Genomic DNA, 26,565 nt, shown 5'->3' on the forward strand with positions numbered 1-26,565 from the left:
CAGCAATTCACCTGCCACTTTGCACAGGAGAAATCGTTTTTGTTTTCTCATATACGAAGTATAGAGAAAGTATAGTAATCATGAAAAAATTCGACCTCGATATTTTGATGAATCTTGACGTTATAGACTAACCAGTGTCCAACAATACTGTTGTTTGGAGTTCTGTGCGTGTGTGCGCGTGTGTCTGTCTGTGTGTGTGTATAAACACCATAACTCAAAAACGCAACTAGATAGATGGATGAAATTCGGCATGTGGTTGTTACACCACAATTATAGATCTGCATTAACTTTTGGGCCAAATCCATCACCCGGAAGAGGTACTTTACCTGAACACATACTCGATTTTTTTATTTTTATTTATACAGCTGCAGAATCCAATTTATTCAACTTTACTTTTATAATAATGGTTCAATATATTATTAATTTGCTTTGATGTTGTTGATGGTTCCTTAATGTACATAATATAAAAATATAATCATTTTCTTGCGGTTTACTCCTCAAATATTCATCCCCATATCTGAGTATACAAGAAAGTCGAGGGGAGACCATTCCCGGTTTTTGAAAATAAAATGGCACTGATCGAGAGACTGACTGGGTCATCATACAAGATCAGCATATTGCTGCTGACCAATCACTTTTGCTTTAAAAACATCGTTTAATAACGAAGCGATACAAACAATGGTAGAGAGTCTGACAAGTGATGAAAAACTAAACATGCTAATGGGCTTTTGTATTTATTCTATATTTATTAATTTCCTTTTTAGTTCATATACACAACTCAGAATACCTGATATTGTTAAAGTAATCCATTAGCAGAATTATATTTTAAAATATTTGTCTCCCTTTTTTCAATGTTTTTTTCTCTGTCTCTCAAAATAGATAGTTGAAATATCATATTCTTTTTGTTCTCAACAGCCTTATCATACATATTGCATACCAGGGATTTTTCCTGCTTTGCATCCAAACCTGCTGCAGTAGGCTCCAGATTTCCTGCAATCCTACTCTGGATAAACAGGTTTAGATAATATATCTGTTGGTCTTAATCTCAGATGCTGTCTCTGTTGTTTTATGCCTGTCCGTACTCCTATTACCTGCTCGTGCTCTGCTCATTATGGGTTTACTGTCCTTTATGGAGGTCTATTCAAGACTCACTGCCCCTAACCTTGACACTACATGCTTGTTCTTTGCTTCCCTCAATACAGCTAGGTGGGGTCTGCACACTCATTCAAGTCTAAGAGCCCTGTTCTTCCTAAGCCCTTGTGATTTTCATGAGAAAATATTTAAAAAATTATAAAATTGTGTAAAATTGTTCATATTCAGTGTCTAGTTTTTGATTATGCTCGTTTTTATCAGACAAAAACAAAAGCAGATAGTAAACCAGGCAATGTAGTAAGCTTCCACTAACATTAAACTCATATCCAAATCTGTTAAGTGTACAGTTCTGTCTGAATGTGACACAAAACTAACTCCGTAGGCGCTCCATGCCATAATTACTAAAACTATACTACTACTGAAATTAATATATATAAAAATAAAATAGAAATGTCTTTGTGAAATAACAACTAAACTAAAACTAAAAATGCATGATGAAGGAAAACTAAAACTAAACTGAATTTCCAAGTAAGGTCAGAAAAAAAATATAGAAATAAAAACTAATATAAAAAAGCAAAACTATAATAACCTTGGTACCAACTTTAAATATTTTTCCCAGATTGCAAAATCAATAGGCACATTTTCTGTTACCTTTTGGAAACATGAAAGCAACTCAAGGCCAAACTTGTTTCAGTATGTACATAGCACAATGGAATTCATACCTGCATGTCTCTTCAGAACAGTGACAATAATATAATACCATATGCTTATATAAATATGCACAAAAACAAAACATTTGCATAGGATGTACCATAGACATATAGTAGTCTCAGTACTTTAGCAACACCAGCTTTATTCAGCTTGAAACAGCAACAGCGCGGTTATTTATTGTAGCGGGCTCTGCGACTCTCCTATACACAGACACAGCAGTCAGGCAGGGTCATGGCCAAGTAGTACTGTGCCCTGCGCATTTATAATGTATCACCCATCGATGGCAGGCGCTTATAGCATGTCCGCGATCTTTTCGGATTCACTTTTACGCAAACTGCTACAGCGCTGGGAGACTGCGATTGCTTTGGGACACTCTTCCACGTGTCGTCCCATTGGGTGGAATCCCACAAGAGTTTAGAAACTCACTCACACCGGCCATGATTCTTTTCAAAGGTAAAGTGCAGGTTAATTTGTTTTATGTATTTTTACTTTATATTTTGTATTAATCATTTTTATATGAATAGTTTTGGGTTGTCGAACGAATCATCTGAGTTTCCATTATTTCTTATGGGGAAATTCACTTTGATATACGAGTGCTTTGGACTGCGAGCACGTTTCCGGAACAAATTATGCTCGCAAACCGAGGTTCCACTGTATGTTTGAGACAACTTCAAATCTCCATACGTTTTGGATTAAAGTCAAGGCAGAATATCCTGAGATTGCCACAAAAGCACTGAAAAATCTGCTTTCATTTCCAACATGCTATCTTTGTAAGGTAGTGTTTTCTGCAGTGACAGCAACCAAAACGAGATTACGGAGTAGACTGAACATAAGCAACACACTTCGTGTGTCACTGTCTTCCATTGTCCCCAAATGGGATCGTCTGGTTGCAGGAACACAAGCTCAGGGCTCCCACTGATTCTGCATTATGGTAAGTTGTATAATTTCTATTATGATATTATAACTTAATAATAATAGAAATGTAATGTAAATTGTGTATAAAACTGCCCTACGAACCCGCCCCAAATCCTCAAGCCCGACCCCCTACACCAGGGGTACTCAAAGTTTTTGAATGCTGGTCCACATTCAGTTCGCCACCAACCATCGGGGTCCACTATAGCCAAGTTTACCGTGTAGGTCTGTAGGACTGCAGGTGTAGGTCTGTAGGAGGCTAGTAATAGATTCAACGCAAATGATAACATTTTTACAGAAGACCAAGACATGCAAAAAACATGAAAAACAATTCAAAAAAGTCACATGACTACTTGCAATTAACACACCAATTACAACAGTTGGTACGTAAATGATTGTCACTCAGTGTGAAGTGTGAAACTGTTGTTTCGATTTCATAATGGCAGCATAGTTCGGTGAGTAACCAGTCAGTGCAATTCTCATTGCATTCCTGAGGTTCTGGTTGGTAATTACACTTCGATGTTTCGTCTTGATAGTGTTCATAGTGGAGAATGCACACTCACAAGAATATGTTGAACCAAACATAGTGAGCACGGAAATCGCCAGTTTCTTTGCAGCAGGATACTGAGAATCTGGAACAAACTTTGACCAAAATATTGTTATGCCGACTTCGTTCAATTTTGCTTTCAAAACGTGAGAAGCTTGCAAATCAGCTGCTTCCATTTGCAACAGGGACGGGTTTGAGTTCGGAAAAATTGAGGCAGCCACAGATGTCCATTCACCGTCAGGCTGGATGGACAATGAAAGGATCAGCAACAAACAAAAACACAGGCTTCAGTTTTCTGAAATCCTTAAAATGTTCATCAAACTCGACCTTCAAATGATGTAGAAATGTGGAAATCAACTGAAAACATGCCTGTTGATCAGCTGTCATGCAGCTCTTCAGGTTTAGGAAATCTTGCCACCTTCCAAGTCATTGATGAAAATGCTCAGACGTCATTGTGAAGCAGCAAATCTCCAAATTCCGCAGACATCTCTTCAAGAAAAGAACGAAACAGGCGATGCTGCAGAGACGAATTACATCGTAAAAAAATCACTAATTTCACATGAGTAGACAGCACTTCCGCCAGTTCGTCACAAAGTTTTGAACAGAGGGCCGACTGATGAATGATGCAGTGATAAGCAACAAGGTTGGGCTGAAGTGCCTTCATACGAGTGACAAGTCCTCTATCTTTACCAGTCATTGTTGGTGCCCCGTCTGTTGTAAGGGAAACCATTTTTGTTACATCCAATCCAGCTGCGTGCATAAACTGCGATAATGCTGAAAACACGTCCTCATCGCGGGTCTGTTTTGCTAGCGGTAGTAATGTCAGAAACTCTTCAACAAAATTATGGCCATCAAAAAATCTTGTGAACACACAGAGTTGAGACATGTCAGGTTCATCAGTGGATTCATCACACGAGAGAGCAAACATTTCAGCCTGTTTAAGATCTGATATTAGCTGACCACCGACATTGTCAGGAAGGTCATCTGCACGACGACTAGCAGTACTGTCTGATAATGGTATCTGCTGAATCAGTTCAACACACTTTTTGTCGCTAAACAGAAGCAAAGAAGCAGACATTGTGCATTCTTTAACAACCTCTGCATCAGTAAATGCTTTCTTATGTCTGCCAAGAACCCAAACAATGCGTAGCGAAGCTTCTGTAACATTTGATTGTGTGGTGGTCGCTTTCGTCATCAGCGATGAACTCGCTACCAACGACGACTTAAGGGCGTCGATCTTAAGCGAACGGAGCCCTGACTTTGGTGGATAATTCGCATTGTAGTACTCGGCATTTTATATGCCAAACAGCTTTCAAAAATGCCAGATTTCAGTTATTTGGCATAAAAAGTGCCAGTTGGCAACCCTGCTACAGAGTAAATAATAAAACAACAATAATTTTGGTGCTTTTATATTCGGACTTTTGACTTATGCAGAAGACAGTCGCGGTCCGCCAAAAACGTCTTGGCGGTCCGGATTGTGGACCGCGGTCCGCCGTTTGAGTACCCCTACCCTACACCACCAACCCCCAACCGTTCCCTGGAAAGATTTGCTTCTAGTAAAGTGGTCATTGCTGTCAAAAAGGTTGGGGACCACCGATATAAATTATATGCAATGCAGTACACACAATACTCTGTATATTTTCAAGTATTTGTACATTACATGTGCTCTCTGACACTTAACACTGAAGACTTTCAGCCAACACCTTATTCGGCAGAGGTGTGTCAAGAAAGGCTATGGTGGTTGCTTTATACCAACAGCAATATGTCTGCATAATGTCTCACTGCGAATGTGACTGCCAAGTCAGAAGTTGCCTTTATTTTTTTATTTTTCTTCTCTTTTAGTCATTCTGGTGTATGTTCAAACCATAGTGTATGTGTGTATATATACACATATATAAATATTTATTTAAAGAGCTTTTGTAAACAGACAAATTTACACACACACACTATAACTTTTATCGTTTCTTCCAAAACAAAAATAAACCTATTCAAAATCATTGTGCTGACATTAGCTGAACAGTCAATTTTCTTGGCTATAATCACTTAAAAATAGTAAAAAAACATATTTATCTTGAAAAAAAGTACCTATTTGAAGAAGTTGGAAAGATTTACCTTAAAAGCATAAATATCTGAAATTATCATATTTTGTACCTACCCTGTTAAAATGTGTATCCCAGAAATCACCCCAATGTAGGATAAGTTATATCACCATTACATCTGTGTTCTAAAAGAGTACAGACAGCTTACATAATAATAAATAAGAACCCGAGGACTTGAACTACTCCACCTGAGGAAGATGCTCACTGCTTATCTGCAAGGAACAAGACACTCTTTTCAAAAAAATAGGACCATGACCTCAGATTTGGAAGTGCGGATTCTCATCCTAACCATATCCTGCTCAGCTACAAACCAGTCCAACACACACTGCAGATCACAAATTGAAGGTTAAGGCAGCAACATCCTCTGCCAAAAGAAGAGAATCAACCTTTAGAATCCCAAAGTGAATACCTTCCAGACCTCGACTGCACCTTGATATGCAGTTCATGAAAATCATGAGGAGAAAAGACTAAGCAAATTCTTGACAGAGTCCAATGCCCACACAGAATGAATTTGACTTACTGCCAAGTATCCAAATACAGAGACACAATAGCAAGGAACACTTATCAGGGGACACCATACTCTACATACCACAGAAATGCTAATAAGTGTGATTCAAGTCCATCAGGGGCACTGACTCTGCCTTCCATATAATAATGGAGAGGCATGTTAGCTAAACAACCCCACAGCACCCAGCACTTACAACATTTTGACTGAATCTCATCAACCTTTGCTGCCTTGCCACTACAGAGCCTTTACTTCACTTTAGCATCCTTTGTCACAGAAGTAAATCCAACACCAGCTAATGATTCTGACTCTGCCTTCTCCTTTGAAGATACTGCATTCTTCAAATGCAGAAGTTCCTCAAAGTGCACCCATCGATATCCCTTATTCAGGATGTTATCCCACCATGGGATTAGTGCTGGGCGGTATACCGGTTCATACCGAAAACCGTTTTTTATTTTTTTTATGATATGGATTTTTCTTATACCGCAACACCGGTTTAAATTGCCTAAACGACGTTCGGAACGAGGCGCAGCGGGAAACTGTTCAAGTGGGGACCTTTTTCACTGCTACACCGCTAAACACAGATTTGTTGCACTAGGGCTCTTTTTCACTGCTACACCACCAAATAGTGGGCGGTAGCATAGGTATGCCGCGCGGTGAAAATGGACAGAGAGCCGAAAAAAAGGAGTCACGTCTGTCGCCTGGAGATGCTTTAGTTTAAAAAGGTCAGATGTGTAAATACTGTTTCTATACTACTGGATAATACTGCAAGCCAAGTTGTACTTGTTTTATTTGTTTTCAATACAGTGTAATGTACCTGGGTACTGTGTAATATTGTGACGACATGTTCACTTTATTCTCGTACTTTGTCATTAAAGTAGAACATCGTAAACTAAACTTCATCGTAAAATGAATATTTAATTTACTAGATTTTCTCAAACCCCGTCATAAGTTATATAGCACATTAAATGCTTTGTGTTAAGTGTTCCCCGAGCTTCTTAAACTGACTTCCTTTGCACTAAGAGGAGGCACCGGCAGCGATCGCCACACAGAATCCATTCACATGATATTCCTGCTCTCTATATTGGCATTCTAAATGTTCAAATACTTGATATAATTTTCATGGTGAAATGCATTAAAGCATGTATTAATCATGTGGGGGCACGGCGGCGTGGAGGTTGCACTGCTGCCTCGCAGCAAGGGTGTCCCGGGTGTACCCTGCCTTGCATTTGCATGTTTTCTGGTGGGTTTACTCGGCATGCTTCAGTTTCCTTTCAAAGTCATGTAGGATTTGGGGTTTTGTTATGCTATATTGACCCTGCTAGTGTGTGTTTTGCTCGTATTCATCCTGCGATGTACTGGCAACTCTGAATGGATGCATATTTAAACATGTATAACGAAGATATTTTTAATGTTCTGAACACTTCGTGGGCTAAGTTTATAACTAGTTTTAATTTCACAAAGACATTTATCGTGTGGTGATTGGTTATGTGGAGAAAGAAAAAGGAAGGATAGAAACTGGGGTTTTGGTACGTCAGATAGAGACAGCAAGCGTGCAATAAAGAAAGCCTGCTCAGAATAACATCCATTGAATTCTGTGTTCGTCTCTCCGACCACCAGATCACAAACCCAACATTTAAACAATATTCAAGTTAAACCTGTGCGATTCCCATTCATACATCCAGTTTTTTGGAGCCTCGTCACACCTGCCATAAAGTTCTCTACACTGAATGTGCACCGGGGACCCCTTACTGCGAGGGAGCAGCACTACCACCACACTACCGTGCATGTTTAATACCTGCTTTAATGCATTTCATCATGAAAATGATATCAAGTATTTATCTTAGCATTCTAAATTTTCAGAGAGCAGGAATATCATACAGTGAATGGATTCTGTATGGTGATCGCTGTCTCCTCTTAGTGCGGAGGAAGTCAGTTTAAGAAGCGTAGTGATTAACAACTGGGTCAGGGAACACAACACAAAGCATTTAATGTGCTACATTAACTTATGACGGGGTTTGAGAAAATCTAGTAAATTAAACAATGATTTTAGGATGAAGTTTAGTTTACGACATTCTACTTTAATTATAAAGTAAACTATGAGAATAGAGTGGAAATGTCGACTTTAATCTCGACATAAACGGCGAGAATAAAGTGGAAATGTCGACTTTATTCTAGACGTATAGTTTTTTTTTTTCTTCACTGTGGCCCTAATACGATTCCGTAGGGCTATACCACAAATACAATTCTAAATGCAAGTTGCAGTTGTATTATTTATGTATATAGCTTAGCTTGAAGCAAGGTCCATATTAATGTAGTTTGCCTAAATGATAGTTCAGTTGGTAAAGATGTCATCACCAAGACTGCACTTGTTTTATTTTATTTTAATTTGGTGAATACTGTGTAATGCACCTGGGCTTTTGAAGCCTTGAAGTAATAGTGCAACTATCAGTAATAATACAATTATTTATTTTATTGTTATTATTTATTCGTTTAAATATTATGCAGTTTAATGATGGTAAAGTTGTTTAAAAAGTCACTTTAACGTGTCAGTGGACAGAGATTGTTAACATTAACAGAAAGTGTAGTTGTTTTACAAAAAATATTTATTTATTCCTTTTCTAAGACATGTTCAGTGCAATACAACTTTTGACAAGCACTTCTGGATACTTTCCTAAGTCTAAATACCTCTTTGGATGGTTGAAAATATGTTGTCAAAATTATAATTTAAGTTTTTACAAAATCTGTTAAATAAAAAGGTTCTATATTTTGACTGCATCTGTCATGCAATGTGATTTCCTTCTCTTCATTAGTGCCACCCCCTTGAAAAGTATCACTTTATGGGGCAATGCAAACCTGTATTAATACTTCTGTGCACATTAAAATGTTTTTTTTGTACAATGTACAATGCTCTTGACAGTGGAATAGGTTATTCTTAGCTAGTAATTGCAGTGAAAAATGTGTTTAACATCCATTCATGCATGGGAAAAAAATACTGTCAAATATCGTGAAACTGGGATAATTTAGAAAAATACCGTGATATAGAATTTTGGTCATACCGCCCACCCCTACATGGGATAGAATAGCATAGGTATTATCCTGACTACAGTTCTAAACCTCTTTGAAGTCATCTGAAAGTAATCTCCATAGCCTCACCAAACACCATCCACACTCAGGCCTTCATTTCAGCCACAGTTGCAGCCAACCAGAATAATCCTGAGATTGGTGTTCACTGGCACTAGACTCTGCAACCCATATAGGCTGGTCAAGCTCAGCCTCAAAAAGACATCATGAACTTTATGATTATGTGTAAGAAAAAAACAACCTAATTCATCTAGTAAACTATTAGGCTAAGCTGCAAAACATAATTTAAATAAACACAAAGAATAGACGGTAACTCTTAGTGGTGAGAAATCGACAGAAACAACCTGAATGCCACGTGGTTAAGTATGAAAAGCAGGGTCTTTCCTTTTTGTGCTAATAAGTACAAAGGATTAACCAACTGCCGGGCAACATTTTGCAATTCTACATTTTTTATGCTTGGCAAACACAAAGCAAGTAGATTAAGTTGATAAAGGAAGGAAACACTTATCCAGATCTATGTAACACTTTTCAACAGTCACTGCTGTTAGGATGATAGTACCAGTTTAGCTAGTTTTCCCAACAAAAAGCAATTAGTCTACAATTTAGTTGCAGGATTAAGCATACTGTACAACTCTTAGTAGATTCAATCTTTCTTCTGATTATGTATATACTATACTGCATATCCAATCTCTGCATTTACACATGCAATACTACTAGATCACTGGATGTGTAGCCCTCTCACAGCTCAATTTCATGAAAGGTTTGCAGCAGTGTTTGCTATGGGCTTTATAATCATGGTATGTTCCCTAACTGATAAAGCCTGTGACCATCGGAGCATGGGGGCCTTTGGTGATCAATCTACATGCACAACATTGTAGACAGTTTGTGCAACATATACAGTATGTGGAATTAGTCATAGCATGCTATTAAATAAAAATAACACTGCTCAGCTAGCAGTTTTTTCACCTCAATATACCTTAAGGCATATTCTTTTATCAGTAGCTGTACTACCCATCTAAGACGGGTTGAAATCTAAGCGGTCGATATAAACCTCAACATTAACATATGAAGTTCACCACTATTGTAATATATATTGTAATACCTGCAGTAATAAAATGCATGTCATTTCAACAGATGGCACATAACAAACATTTGTAAAAATAAAATGCATTACTACAAATATTTGTAGTGCACCATCTGTTGGAATGACATATGCAATGCATATGTCTATTATATTCCATTTGGTATGGGATTTGTAAAAGCAGTGTTAATGTTTGCAGACGGACACACACACACTAATCCTTTAATTAAAGTGGATTTAAGATTGCCATTATATATATATATATATATCATTTTATATATTTCCTTTGTGTTTATTTCAGGTACTGTGCTACTACATACTACATACAAATAAAAAATCTGCACAGCTCAAGTTGATTGTAGATGAGAACCAGTGAGTGTACTCTATGACTAACACCAGACAGCCAATGTCACTATCATCTTCAGCAGAAAACTTTCACAACAATGTAGTGTGCACTGCTGGCTGGCTTCAGGTAGCCTGGCAGCAAGGAAGCTTGCACTAATACGGAACTCTGCCAGAAGCTGCCAGGCAAGATGGGCATCATGATACCCTGCTGAATGATCACAAACCTAACAACATGCAGATATTTTCCTTGGAGGTTCTTTAGGCTAGGTACAGTACATCAGCTTTCCTTATTTTTGATAGAATTTTACTATTAAAACACTTTTAAAAAATACATTATGCCAATCAAGACCAATTTCATTTTGTTTTTACTATTGCTATCTGAAATTGGAAAATGAAAGTAGGCGGAAATTATACAGGCCAAAGTCATATCTATTCAAAGAAGAATATTTGTATAGTTAAATAGAGACATGAATAATTATAACCGAACACGTATCTCTCTCGTTTTCTTGGATGTATGAAGCATTATATATTTTTAAATCCTCCTCGTTGATAAATAGTTCAAGACTGTCAATACTAAACACTAAACTGGAAATGGATCAAACAGACCTCATTTAATTTTGTGTAGAACTCATAAAAGACAACAGATTCATATTGCGAGTAACCCCAAATACTGTACTTATATAATTTGAACATGTCTCAATATTAGCACATAATACAGTAAACCAACACAACAATTGCCACATAATTTAAAACGGTTTATTAAAAAACTGAGGTTTTATCCAAATTATTTCTAGTTTTTAGGTATAACTAGCATATTTTACAGTCAGTTTCCCTACCTGAAACAGCTCTTACTCTGGTGTCTGAATGCATACTCTGCTCTCTAACCAGACAACAAACAGAAATCTAATATGAAGGGGCACTAAAGAAACATTCTTTTTATCACCGATTTCTATTCATGTTTTTATTCTGAAGGGAGCTTACTCATATACAATAGCTAATGCTTCCTGCGAGTTTGTTGCAAGGCAGCAGACATATGCAGACTGTGTAACAAGGGAATACTTTACTGTGAAAGATGCAGAGGGGAACAAATACTGAATATGAAAAATATCCAGCTTAAATACTCAGATCAAATGATTCTTAAATGGGTCTGTCTGCAAACGTATTGGCACGTTTTCACTCAGTGGCAAGTTATGAAAAACACTGCCACTGTGAATGTCTTTGTGTGTATGTACAGTCGACCCTTGATATACGACCGGCCTGACATGCGAATAACTTGATTTACAACCAAAATTTTTGTTTTGATTTACGACCAACATCTTGCGTTACGACCTGAATGCGGCCACGTGTATCCGCTTGCGCAATTGTCAGTGCAGTGATTTATATAATTTTTTTCGATAATTGCTAAGGAAGGAAGAGAAGGTAACGAAGGTAAAGAAAGCGATCACAATCGAAACGAAGATGGAAATTGTGTGGAAATATGAGAGTGGTGTTCGTGTGACCGATCTCGCTAATATGTACAGCATGTCGAAATCCACCATCTCGACAATTTTACAAAGAAAAGATTTGTATAAGGAGGCTCCTTCCAAACTATAAAGACCTTCCATTTCATTCTCCTCCTCCTCCCTTCCTGCAGCCCAAAGATGTCAAATTAAATGGTGAGTACAGTATGAAATTGTTGTTTCTGGTAGGCTAGGCACTTTTTATAACTTTTTGGTTAGTACATTAGAAAAATTATTGGTGTTTTGGTAAATTATGCACATCATACAACCCTTTTTTATTATGAAAAGGTTAAGTAAGTGTTGCTGTGGGAGGTTCGGAACGCATTATGGGTATTTCCATTATTTCTTATGGGAAAAATAGTCTTGACTTACAACCAACTTGAGTTACAACCAGCCCTCACGAACGAATTGAGTTCGTAAGTCAAGGGTCCACTGTATTTACTATTTAATTATTATATCTGGTAAAACCTCACTCTTGGGAAAGAAACAGCATTCAGCAACAATATAAAATGATTCTTGATATTGCAAACAATCCTTTTTCATCACGCAGTTCAAATGCTTCTTTTCACGCCATAATAAAAACGGTGACCTCATGCAATCTCACAGTTTTCTTATGAACAGCTGCTCTCAAATAATCTCACCTCTATGTTTCAAAAAACAGAAAGAAGACTTTATTTAGCCATCTAGTCATCTGTGTAATAATAATAATAATTCATTACATTTATATAGCGCTTTTCTCAGTACTCAAAGCGCTATCCACACAGGTGTAAAGACACGCTGTTTCTGTAATCTCTGTGTACATGTTTGTTTTTGCTTAATTATCACGGAAAAGGCAATACACTGAATTCTTAATGTTTATCTTAATGGGAAGAAATACTTTGAGGACAGACAGATTAAAACTCAACATAAACTGCCTTAACGCCTCATTTAACTAATTAATTAATTTATTACATTTATATAGTGCTTTTCACACTGCTCAAAGCACTTAGACAGAGGGGAACCACTTCAATCATTACCAAATATGTAACACCTACCTGGATGATGCAACGGCAGCCATTATTCTGCCAGTACAGTCAACACACATTAGATGTTAGGATTTGAAGTGGTGAGAAAGAAAGAGCCAATTAGAGACAGGGGATGATTTGGGGGCCCGAATGACTAGGCCGTGGAGAGCATTTTAGTTTGGATATTGGGATAAACCCTACTCCTTTTTGAACATACAGACCATAGGGTAACCAGTCCCTGCAGGTCTCACCAACACATCTTTCAGCAGAAATCTAAGCTTTTCATAGATGGTCTCCCATCTGGATGAACTGTTCTGACGCGCATGTGGTATGGCTGCTTTCAGAAAATTCATGCCTGTGAACGTTTTCTATTTCAGATTAAGTTAAATGTGGGGTTAACATTAAAGATTTTTTGACTACATTGTAAAGCATTGCAATGTGAATGTTTCTCCAATATGTATTATTTTCATTTGAGCAAGTTCCTGGGAAGATGGAGTTCAGAGCAAAGGCATGACAGGAGAAGGGTATTTAAGTCCCTCTTGGTCTTGGCCATGGCTTACTTCTCCTGCTTCTTGTCTACATTATGTGAGAGTTTTCTATAGGCCAAATCATAAACATGCAAAAATGATGTGCAGAATACCACAGGAGTGCCAGGAAATAGATACAGTTTATGTGATACAAATCTTTACAACTGCTGTATGAAGCCATCCCTGATGTGCAAGAAAAATAGAAAGAAACTACACATTCAAACAAGGAATTTGTCACAGGACCACTTTAGCTATAAGTAATATTGTTACTTTTTGTCTTAAAGCGATTCTTAATCCAAAAATACATTTTTACAATTGTGATGTTTTAGAAATAAAGGAAGACAAAATTCATAAATCAAAAATAAAAGACTCAACCCATTATACTGAGGGACTTATCAATTGTCTCTCTTCTGTAAAAAGAGTAAGAAGCTACTTTAATTGAGTTGGACCAACATCTCACCACTTCCCCTAAATCATGGGTCCCCCCATCTGACCGCCGGGCCACAAGAGAACTGCCAGCAACGGAGACTCACTCAGTGAAGGGCTACAGCAAAATGGCTGCCCCCTTTACTGAGGACACTTTTCAGAACCCTAGGCGGGCGGGGCTTTGCAGCGGCGCAGAGAAAGGAGAGAGACCGAGCTGAGGAAAGATACGAGCACATACTACAGGTAAAATTCCGTTACAAGGAATATCTTTACAACACAATTTTCATTACACGAAGTATTTTTATGGTCCTGATAGTTTCCACATATGACACGAATTAATACGATATACATTCAGCAGATACTTTCATTACAACAAAGTAACCTTGAAATGCGTGAATGAATCCTCCACAGAGCAGTTAGTTCAGTGGTCGCATCTCAGTTGTACACAACGATCCCCAAACAGAAACATTGTTTAAAAAAAAAAAAAAAAAAAATTCTTTCTTCAAACTTTCCTCATACTGTTTTTTTTTTTTTGCTGTTTTTGATTTTCGGTGGTTTTCAGTGATACCTTTCACTTATTGCTTGTCAACATTTGAAAAACATCCATTGGAATTTAACTCATTGTCACCCTCCTATAGAAACGGCAGACACGAAAAAACGATAACAGTTCATATTAGGGGGAAAAAAAAAAAAAAAACTTTACATTTTTTTGCAGCTCTCGATTGCAGAAAAAAGATGTTGCCAGTGAATTTGGAATTTCATCATCGACACTGTCAACTTTCTTGAAAGACCGAGCAAAAAAAAAAAAAGAAGAAAAATCTCAGGTTGCAAATGTATGCGAACTGCTGCATTTGAAGACACCAAAAAAGCAGTTTTTATGTGGTTCAGTGATGCTCATTCAAGAAACATTCCTATTAATAAGGAACTCATTCAAGAAAATTCTCTTGGGACCTCCCCCAACTGGACAATACGCCAAAGAGCATCCCGAAGTGCGATCACCACGTCTGTGGACGACTGTTTATCCATTGCCAGGGCAACAGCAGGCTCACAGCTCTGCTACGGCTCTTCACCAAAACAAACAGAAAAGATCTCAATGGGTGATGCAAGGAACATTGTAAATGCAGGGAACAGGGTTACTTGGCCACGACCCTGCCTGACTGCTGTGTCTGTGTATAGGAGAGTGGCAGATCCCGCTACAATAAATAACCGTGCTGTTCCTGTTTCAAGCTGAATAAAGCTGGTTTTGCTAAAGTACTGAGACTCAGCCTTGTGTTCTGGGGTGTAAGACAGGGACTTATAGCACGACCACGATCTTTTAGGATTTGCATCTGTGGCGCTTCACTGTAGTGCTGTGAGCCTGCTGTTGCCCTGCTCTGGCAACGGACAAACAATCTTCCACCGACGCGGCAATCACGCTTCGGGACGCACTTCGGCATGTCGCCCCGTTGAGTAGGGTGGATCCCAAAAGAGTTCAGAAACCTCACAATATGAAGAACAAGAAAAGGATGATTTGGCTTCTGATTGAAAACTGTTCTGCCCACAACATGCTTCCACATTTAGATAATTTTCGCGTTGAATTCCTCCCACCCAGTTGCACAACAGTGCTTCAGCCACTGGGTTTGGGCATCACTCGCACCCTGAAAGTGTGTTATCGCAACGAAAAATTATTTTCAGCATAACTTGTAGACAGGAGAAGATAGAGTTTGAGCATTATTTCCCAACCACAAAAGACCCCCAAATGGGAAGGAATGGATCAGTGACCCATTTGTGAATAAGCCAGGTGAATCAACTTTGTCTGTGCTTGAAGAGGTAAACTGCTTGAGATTGTAAATGATGGTGGCCTTAAAAGTATGTTTGAAACAACTTCAAATCTCCGTATGTTTTGGATTAAAGTCAAGACGGAATATCCTGAGGTTGCCATAAAAGCACTGAAAAGTCTGCTTCCATTTTCTACATCCTATTTTTGTGAGGCAGTGTTTTCTGTAGTGACAGCAACCAAAACAAGATTACGGAGTAGACTGATCATAAGCAAAACACTTTGCGAATCACAATCTTCCATCGTCCCCAGATGAGATCGTCTGGTTGCAGGAAAACAAGCTTAGGGCTCCCACCGATTCTGCATTATGGTAAGTTGTATAATTTCTATGACGATATTATAACTTAATAATAATAGAAATGTAATGTATATTGTGTAGAAAACTGCCCTACAAACCTGCCCCGAAACACCCACCCCCCAACTGATCCCTGGAAAAATTTGCTTCTATAAAAGCTGTCCTTGGAGTCAAAAAGGTTGGGGACCACTGCCCTAAATAATAAAGTATATGTTTGGTACCTTATTAGGAGTATTAAAAAGTTGCATATTGCAGAATAAAAAAAGAACTGCGAGTATGTACTGAATGAGTGTGAGCCATGCCAAGATCCGTGCCTGCATTTTAAAAATGCTACACTGTTGAGAGACCTTTGAAAAACAATTAGCTACATACCTAGGCAAAATCAATCTGCCTGGTAACTCTGCTCTTATGCCAATAACCAATAAAAACGTGTCCATGTGTGTTTTGAATTTGCCATAACAAGGCCATGATTACATCCCAACTTCTCAGAGGCAAAGTTAAATCCATTTTCTCCCAGTGGTGATTACAGCACGCATTTGGTTTTTGTTAACTTAGGGAACATTTGTGTACAGAAAACAAATTTCATAAAGACTTTTATTCTTTATTTAATACTAGCTGTAGTAGGCCTACAGCCTTACAGCATTGTATTCTAGGCAGTTAAAGAATGTATTCTGACCTAGCTGGAAAACAGAGATTTACAAATAAAAGTTGTTTTATTTAACAACCTCACAACGCTTGTTCCAGTTTCTCTTTGTGGAATGACTGAAAAATGTCATATGTATATTTAGTCTACAACTGGTAAATACAATACCCTGTTATTTTACTAATGTTAAACCCCATCCAATTTTAAAGCACCAAAAATTAAAATAAGCTTAGTGCAAATGAGTCATTGGTTTAAATCAACAGACAAGATGAAACGTTCTACAAGGCTTTCAATTAACTTAAGTGTAGCATAACTATAATTCAATGTTTCAGCTGAACATATACCAGCTGATGGCTATATAGCCAAAACAAAGTGTCTCTTTCTTTCATTTTTAGTATCAGAATAACCTTTATCTTTTTTTTTCCACCTTTGCAGATGTCCACTGATGTAGCCCTTCAATAACTACAACTAAATAGCCCAATAAAAATAACTCATATAAGTGCTAGTTGCTTTTAAACCTGACACTCATTGTTTATTTGGCCTGAGATAATTCTAATTCTAAAATACTGTAAAAATAGTTTTTAAAACAGCAAACAGTTATGACCACAGTATCATTTTCAGAATGCACTTATGGAGGAAAAAAAAAATTTGGCTAATAAAAAAAAACTTCTTTCATACATCAAAAAGTGATACATTCATAAAATGTACTAATGCATTTTCATAAATATCCTCTATGAATTATAAACATTTCTGTGATAATAGGTTTGGGTATTTAAGTGGGTGTGTCATTCATATATATATATATATATATATATATATATATATATATATATATATATATATATATATATATAAAAGAGAATAAAATCCGCTCTGATTGGTTGAGTCTCCTCTTTCAGCCAATAACGGGCTTTGTAAGAAATCATCTGGGTGCTGTAACGCGAAACTCTTTGTCTGCTGAAAACCGTATGCCTTGTTATGAACTGGCTGCAAAGTACACTACAGGTAGGATGTAGTTATTGAATCTTTCCGTGATATAGCGGGGGCACGATAGTATATATACAGTAATCCCCCACTCTGTATATATTATATACACATATATATACTGAATATATAATATATATATATATATATATATATAAACCCAGCATATGCCAACTTAAGAAGGACATATGCACTTTAATTTAACGATACACCCCCCCCCCTTTGATCATACTGACTTAGTCACCTCCACCCACCCCCCACTGAATGTGTTGCTATATATTGCCTTTGATTCTTGTAAGTCTAAGCATTATCCTCTGATGAAGACCCTTGACATGGGTTGAAAGCTCAGGAATAAAACTATTTTATGATACGTGATTCGTTTTTTCTCCCTTTGTGGATCTCCAACTGCAAATATGCAAACCGTATCACAGACCTTCTCTTCCATTCATATATATATATATATATATATATATATATATATATATATATATATATATATATCCATCCATCCATCCATCCATTATCCAACCCATATACATATATATATATATATATATATATATATATATATATATATATACATACACACAAATACACACACACACACACACACACACACATATATATAAAAATATGTATTTATTTATTTATTTATTATTACAATAACCTGCCTAGGACAATAGTAAATTCCACAATACGCAGTTCTACATTATTTATGGTTTTTATAACCACTGATAAGAATCAGAAGAAGAAAACATAACAGCCACACATACAAGATCTACTCATAACCAGCTTCAATTCTACAGTTTATGTGTTTGATTGCCCTGGAAAACCAATAAAGGTTTAGTGTCACAGGTTATTATAGGTAACCTATATAGCTACCAATTTAATGATAAGTTTATTGAATAATTGATGAGTGCATAAAAAGCAATGCACAAACTGTGTACTGTAACACAATGGATAAAAGCAGCTTCTGCATAAGACAATCTCAATTCCAAATCAATTAATATTTGTTTTATGTAGTATCATAAAGTATGCAGCAGAAAAATGATAATACTGCATACAAAATCAATCTCCAAGACTAAAATTCATGTTTTATTATATGAACAGCAAAAAAGCCATAGGTATACAAACCTGAAATGGAAATACCAGAAAAACACAATATTACCAATTAGTAATACAGCATATATTAAACCACCGAATGCTTGATAATACTTTTTGAAACTATTGATATGGAGAAAGTAATTTATTCCAACTGTTCTAAACCTAACACAAAATTCCAAACTGATTTTCACTATATAGCAATGGTCAGGAAACCAACTACAAATCTGTTCACTCAGTGAAGGATAATGAACATGTGAAAGCTGCCTGTGTAGAGTCGGAATCATTTGATGACTCAGCATGAGTATGCATCACTCACTCACAGAGTTCTTTAGCAAAACAAAGTCACAGTAAAAGAAAAAAAAAGAAAAAAATCAGGAAAAAGTCCACATGAACTGGTCTGTACACCTATTCTATATAATCTGTACAACTATATAATTTTATGTTGTATTTCATATTCCCAGTACTACATTTGGAAGGAATAGCTAAAATGCAATTGTACTATGATATACCTATAAATGATACGCTACCCTAATGTGGTAGGACAACACACATTCATTCCTTTTTTGAAGGTTATAGCAATTTACAGTATGCAATTTCTACACAACTCAATTCCTTAGAAAAATCCAATCCAAACAGCACACTAAAAACTTGTTTCCTTTGCCTTACCTTAACTTGCTGGACACCATCTTCTGTAGTACTCTGTCCATTCTGCAAAGACAAAGATATACATTATGAGAAGACAAATGTCCATACACTCAAGAAAACTTTAATGCAATGTGTGTGTTTTAACTGTGCTTGTGTTCTTGAATATGTATTTTTCCTAAAACAACAGCATTATTCTTTATTGTTAAATAAAACATGGACTTTGAATACAGGAGATCACTGCAGCAAGATACCACATTGACGCATATACTGTGCTAATACTGCATATATTTGTTTTTGAATTGTACATAAATTTACAATCTTATTACTAATAAAGTCTATAAATTTAAATTTTTGGAAAAATTACTAAAACTCTAAAAAGCCATTAAATAGTTGAAGGTCTGCAGCATTGTAAAACTCAATTCAGAATTTTTCTATTCGGGCATCTCGAGTTTGTGCTTTTTAACTATGAATACCATAACACCAAGAATGGGGATAAATAAAAGGGTGTATTATGTTTTCTCATCTTCTTTAATAAACTCCCTTTGTGCGTCCAGGTGTCCGTGTGTGTGTCTTCTGGTGAAGTGCGCATGCGCGGGGCTTCTGCTGAAGTGCACATGCGCGGGACACGGTGCGATGCGCGATATTACTGTCAGAGAAAGTTAGAGGCGTTTTACGGAAATACAAACCAGTATTACTGCAAGAGGAAGTTAAAGGTACACAATACAGTGATGCATATTACAGCCACATACAAGCCAGTATTACTGTCAGAGGAGATTAAAGGCATATTACCGATGTGCACGCCTGTATTACCGCCAGAGAAAATTAAAGGTATATTACGGACGTACAAGACAGTATTACTGTCACAGAAAATTAAAGACACACAATACACGGCGGCAGCTCACGAAGAACGGTCAGCTCAGCAAGTAAACATCAACAAAAGAAAGGCTGAAAGAAAGAAAAATACGACCAACAAAAAGAAATAGGTCAAAGTCCCTTGCCATTTAATATAGACTGTTCCTACTAATGTTAATGCACTACTGTTCTAGCGCCCGTTAACGGGCTAAATGACTAGTATGGTATATAAAAGTTATGTTTACATCAGTTACAAACACATTCTGATAAACTGTTTTACCTTCAAAAAATTCAAATCATGAAATTGCTTACACTTTTTCCTGCAGTATACTTACGTAAAAACCAACAGGAACATTTAATGAATGTGATTTGAAGCATCGACAGATCCTTAAATACATAAATAGGAAATAAAAGTGTAAGAATTATATCTATTATGGAAGAGCTACAGCATGTGGAAATGCATAGCCACTTCTGGGGACTTCCTACACTACACAGGCGCATTAGCAACACCAAAAATAAATGACTGATTATTACAACAGCAATTCTGGTAATGTCAGCACCAACATATATGGGTAAAAAGGAAATAAGTAAAACCTAAATATGTCTTTCGATGTAATCTTAATTTTTTGCTTTTTTATTTTTAAGCAGCTCAAGCAACTGATAAGTGCTGTACATAACTGCACGATGTAAGCTGACTTACTGCTCTTAAATTATTGGTAGATTCTGTGTAATGTTAAAATTACTGTTTTATGCAAGTATAGTGGCTTTCAAAATGGAACATCGCTGCAGTACAATTTACAAGCACTTCACAAGAATACACATTAATCATTGTTTTCAACTGTAAGCACTGCAAGGTTAAATGAACTGCTCAGAGTCATGTACTGAGGCTATAATAAAAACACAACCAGAGTCCTTGCAGTTTAAAACCCATTATCTTGCCACTTGGCCACACTTCAATGCAACACCAAAATTAACAGACAGATAAAAATAAATACAAACTGAATTTAACTGTACATTTAATATCTGATAATTCATCCTCAGATAATATTGAAGATAAATTATTACAACTGATTATTTCCTCATTTTAATTAATAGCATTGTTTTTCCTTTAACTCCCCATCCCTACCCCTATGTAACAGTTATCAATGAATCAGCATTTACACCTTAACCACACTTCAGTGCTCCACCAAATTAAATACATTTTGTTATGGCTGTACAAATCCAACTGTCCAGTCTGTACCAGAAGGTGCCACAACGTCCATAACTGTTTAGCAACATAAAGCTTAGAGAAATAAATATAATATTTGGAATGCTTGAACTACCTGAATGTAAAAATAGAAAAAAATGTGTTGTTTAATTAATGTTTAGGCAGTGTTGGAAATGTGAGAAATAATCTGACCCACTTTTGAATTGCAATTACTTCTTTAAGGCTTTTTATTTAATCATTTTTTGTTACAAATTTTGTATTTTGCTGCATCTTTGTTAAAAAAAAAAAAAAAAAAAACACATTGCACATATCTCACACAATGCCCTAATAGGTTCTCATCTGTAAACCTTAAGGCTTAAGACTTCAGCAGTCTTATGGCCCAAGGATATCTACGTGTTGTTTTGATCCTGTAAAACCCCTCTCTATTGCAACTTTGATTACATATTTCCAGACTGCAACATAAGCTTAGCATTACTCTTATAGAAGCTCTGTATTTCTCATTTGTTTAAAGAGCTTCTGTAAAAAGCTAAATTTCCCCCGGTGACAAATAAAGTTCTATGTATCTGTTAAATATGCAGCACAAAACCTAAGTACTTTAAAACTGTTCTCAATTTGTTTGTGTGTGAAATTAAAATAAAAACTTGTAATGGGGGAATAGTATATACTTAAGGGAAATTTTAAAACACTTAAAATACACAGAGAAAGAACAAAAATAATTATATTTAGCCAGTAAGCACTTTTACTAAAGGGTGATTACAATATCTGGATACCTAACAGCACTAATACTGTATGAATTTCTACTATTGTAGTACAGGCAGGATAAGAGGTTTGCTCAAAGTTGCACAGTTAAGTACAGGTGGTATCTAAACAGATGCAACATACTTGATTTCTCTCTTAAAATCCAAAAAGTGATTGACTCTCCTTTTCTTTTTTGTGCTTGTAAAAGAATTCTACTCCCTTGTTCTGTACTCAATTTTAGAAAATAGATTTACTGAACACACTTTATAGTAAAATTATTCTCTAAGAATGTTAAACATAACTTTGTTGTTCATATTGACTTACTGTGTTGGTTAAAATCACTTATTTCTTTCACTTGACCACTGCTAGGTAAAGCAAGATGGTTAGGGCTATTTGGTGAACCACTTTTAAGAGAGTGTGCCTGCAAGATTACACTTTACATCAAGTCCTTTGCCACATATCTACACTAACAAAATGAAAAGAAAAAGAAAAAAAAAACAGAACATGGGCATTGATTATTGTGCTGCAACTTTTGCCTACTAAGAAGGTTCTCTATCAGCCGACTTAATGATCACTGTTCAGAGAGGCAAGGGATTTATTCCTCCCTGCAGTGAAATCACTAAGGAATAACTCTGTTGGGGTTTTGAATAATGGCCATTAATTAAACTGATAGGCAGCACACATGATACCAGTGAGAAAGTGTCATTCTGACAAGGAGGGACTATAAAGCCATAAAGTACGATAGTCACACCAAAATGACTGACGACATGTTAGATATTGTCCACCCCAGCATGATTCCACCACCAAACTAATCAAAAATAAAGAAACGGAAAAAGTTCCTGCAAAATTCTTCTCATGCTTCATGTCTACCGCAGCCATCACGCTAGACAATAAGTATTATTTAATGTTCAATTGTGTTTTTCTTGGAAGTTGTAGCACAATCTTCAGAGTCTCTATTCATTAGAACCATTGTGACTAAAACGGGTCATTCATCTCAGAAAACCCATCCATCCTATTCACCTTGATTGTGTAAGATAACATCAAGTCGACATCGGAGACTCATTCAACATGTCTATGGTTCTTTGTGTGATGAAAAACTCTTACATTTTTGCAAAATCTGCCCTTAACAAGTTTGCAACCTTCTCCATGTGTTCCTTTTGAAGAACTTATTTTACAGTAATGTCTGTTATCCACTATACTAATTGCTTTCATAATTTTAAAATTGTCAGTGATGTCACCACTTAATCTCTGTCTGCTTAAATGGAACAAGTTCAACTCTTTCAGTCACTCCTCATAGCTCCTACCACTTAGTTATGAAATCAGCCTAGTTGCTCTTCTCTGGACTTCTCTATTGCTCCTAGAGTCATATTTGTAATATTGAGACCAACACAGAACACAGTACTCCAGATGAGGCCTCACTAGTGTGTGTGTTATAAGTTAAGCAGAACCTCCCCTGACTTGTACTCCACACATTGTGCTTTGAGTATTATTAGCCTTTTTGATCACTTCTAATATAAGCAATGACAAGTGCACTAGGACTCCTAGATCCTTCTCAAAAGGGGTACTTACAAGTTTCAGGTCTCCCATTGTGTATTCAAATCTAACAATTCCAATTCCAACATGTAATACTTTATATTTACTTACATTAAATTTCATCAGCCATAATTCTGCTCAAGTCTCAGGGCTGTCCAAGTTTTCTTGTTACAGTGTCAAAGATTCTACATTATCTGACCCTTAACTTGGTTTAGTATCTTCTGCAGACTTAACCAACTTTTTGATTATATTGTTTTCCAGATTTGTGTATACTGTATTTCTAAGTGCAGCAGCCCCAGCACTGATCCCTGAGGACCACCACTTTTAACGTCACCTAGTTCTGGGAAAGCTCCTTTCACCATAAAACTTTACTTCCTGTGCTGGAGTGAATTTTGTACCCACTTCTTTTGGTTTGATCAGTAACCTTTAATGTGTTACCTTATCAAAAGCCTTCTGAAAATTAAGATAAAAATATTACAATGCACCTCTCCGACTCTATTCTTTTGTTGTTCTTTATTGCCCTCCAACATATTAGTGAAACACGACTTTCTCTGTCTGAACCCAGGTCAACAATTTGCTAATACACATGTTATACACACACACACACCTTGGTCTATATCTCTTTATGCATTTATTTATTTAAAGATCTTCCATATAAAAGCCAGATTTCCCCTGGGGACAAATAAAGTTCTATCTGCTGGATCTTTTTGTTACTAATTGCTTCCGTTAATTTTTCTGTGATGCACATTAAGCCTACTGACTGACAGTTCCTTGGATCAGCCCAGTCACCCTTTTTATACAATGGGTTAATATTTGTGAGCCTCCAGTCTTTAGGAATTTACTCCATGTGCAGAAACATTTGAAAAATATCTGCCAAGGATTTATATATGTACTTACTAACTTCCTTATGTCTTGGAGGATAAATATTATCCTGGTAAAACAATCTCCAGCTACTCCCCTCCAATTTATACAGGGTGGTCTAGATCTAACTATGCAACTTTTAATGCAATGCAATGATTGCATAGTTAGATCTGGACCGCCCTATAGTCTTTTCATGTGGCAGTCTGTTTATGTTTCTGAGGTTTACTCATCTTTATCTCTGCTGCACAATCTTCTCATGCAATGGTCGTTTTGATAAGCCTCCATCCTACACCTTATGTACGTAACCTATGGACCTTCTCTCAGCTGAGCCAGCCCACTCTATTTGGGTCAACAAGACAAACAACAATTTTAAAAAGCATTTTCATTGTTTAGCTTTTTTATAAATGTGAGCACTTCTGTGTGCTGAATGTATTTTAATAAATATTGTATAAACATGTTTTCTGAAGCTTTCATCCAAGTCGACTTAAAACAGAAGGATACAATTCAACTATTTACAGATAAATTTTTACATTTGATGCAAAAGCAATTTAAATTTACTTGCTCAGGATCACACTATTAGGTAAAGGTGGGTATTGAACTGGCAACTTTGGGCACCAAAGTAATCTATATCATAGGTCAACAATAAACTCCTCAAAACTGGATCATAGAGTTCAACCATCTAAGGCAAATTTATTTTGAATTTAAGAAAATGTTGAATTTATGTATCAATGTGTCTCTAGGATAATGACTAGCTTAATCTAATACATCAGACAGATGATAAATGCAAACAAGCACTTTGAGGTGCCACACACAGATAAAACCACCCAAAAAATTATTGATTTATTTTAAACGAGGCTCTTTATTTGCTTGAATGCATGAAAAAAAGTCTTAATTAAAAGTAAGTAAAAACATAAATGTATGGTCTTTGTCTTTACTGTGTTCAGTGTCATATTATTAATTATTTGATTAATTAATCCAGCACATGAAAAAAGTCCCATCTCCCCATAACAATACAAAATGGTTGTTGCATATGCGGAAATAAATGGAAGAATTAATTTATCCACTATAAACAAAGACAAAAATGACATAACATTCTCCATTCCATTTAATACAATTCAGGGTCATTGGAGATGGAGGATGAAGATTGGAGCCTGTCCTTGAAGCAAGACAGGAAACAGACCTGGACAGGAGCCAGTCCAGCATAAGACCTTCTCACTCACACAGGTCAGCTCGAAATAGACAATCAAGCTAACCAGGGAGGAAAACTCACGCACACTCCATGGAAAACACCAATTTACAGTATATCATGCATAAATCTGTTTTCAAACCTGCTTAGTCCATTTCAGAGTTGCATCAGACTGGAACCCATCCTGGATGTTTTGAGTACTAAACATAGTACTAGGGTGTTTTACCGTGTTAGCCATTATGAATGTAGTGAGAAGTCAAACAAAATGACACCTTTTATTGGCTAACTAAAAAGATTACAATATGCAAGCTTTGAGGCAACTGAGGCCCCTTCTTCAGGCAAGAGTAGGGGCCTGAGTTGCCTCGAAAGTCTGCATATTGTAATCTTTTTAGTTAGTCAATAAAAGGTGTAATTTTGCTTGACTTCTCAATGAGTACTAAACATTAATCACTTAGCTACAGTGCACACTCAGTCACACCAGACCAATTTAGAGTTAACAATTAACCTAACACAAGTGCCTGGGATGTTGGCCGAAAAAGAGCAACTCCACACAGACATGAACTGGGAAAAGATTCAAGTTTAGTGTTCTGGAGACACAGGTAACAACTATAACACTGTGCCACCATGTCATCTAAATAATGATTTTATTAAGGTAACTCAGATGTTAATTATTTTGGCAAAAAAAAAAACCAGAAAAAAACACAGTACTATGTACTGTAAATAAAAAAAAAAAATCTGGATCGTAATAAACACCCTTCACTTCCCTTCATTCTTTTCAAGAGCAAAATTAGGCAGCCAGCCATCTACTAAAGTACTGTATGTTATAAAAACACACCCAGAATGATTTTAATACTGTACTACATTTTGTT

The 26,565-nt window shown here is 36.5% G+C and overlaps 1 protein-coding gene across 2 annotated transcripts in view; it reads right to left on the reverse strand.

Annotated features, from left to right (window-relative positions):
- LOC114665047 (ribosomal protein S6 kinase 2 alpha) overlaps nucleotides 1-26,565 on the reverse strand; it is a 254,431-nt gene that overhangs the window by 208,016 nt on the left and 19,850 nt on the right. For both annotated transcript variants that reach the window (XM_051919087.1, XM_051919088.1), the window contains exon 2: nucleotides 19,341-19,382. In XM_051919087.1, the coding sequence (XP_051775047.1) occupies nucleotides 19,341-19,382 (42 nt within the window). The remainder of the gene's footprint in view (nucleotides 1-19,340; nucleotides 19,383-26,565) is intronic.

The sequence above is a fragment of the Erpetoichthys calabaricus genome, chromosome 14, assembly GCF_900747795.2.
Source record: "Erpetoichthys calabaricus chromosome 14, fErpCal1.3, whole genome shotgun sequence".
In the NCBI taxonomy this organism is placed as follows: Eukaryota; Metazoa; Chordata; class Cladistia; order Polypteriformes; family Polypteridae; genus Erpetoichthys; species Erpetoichthys calabaricus.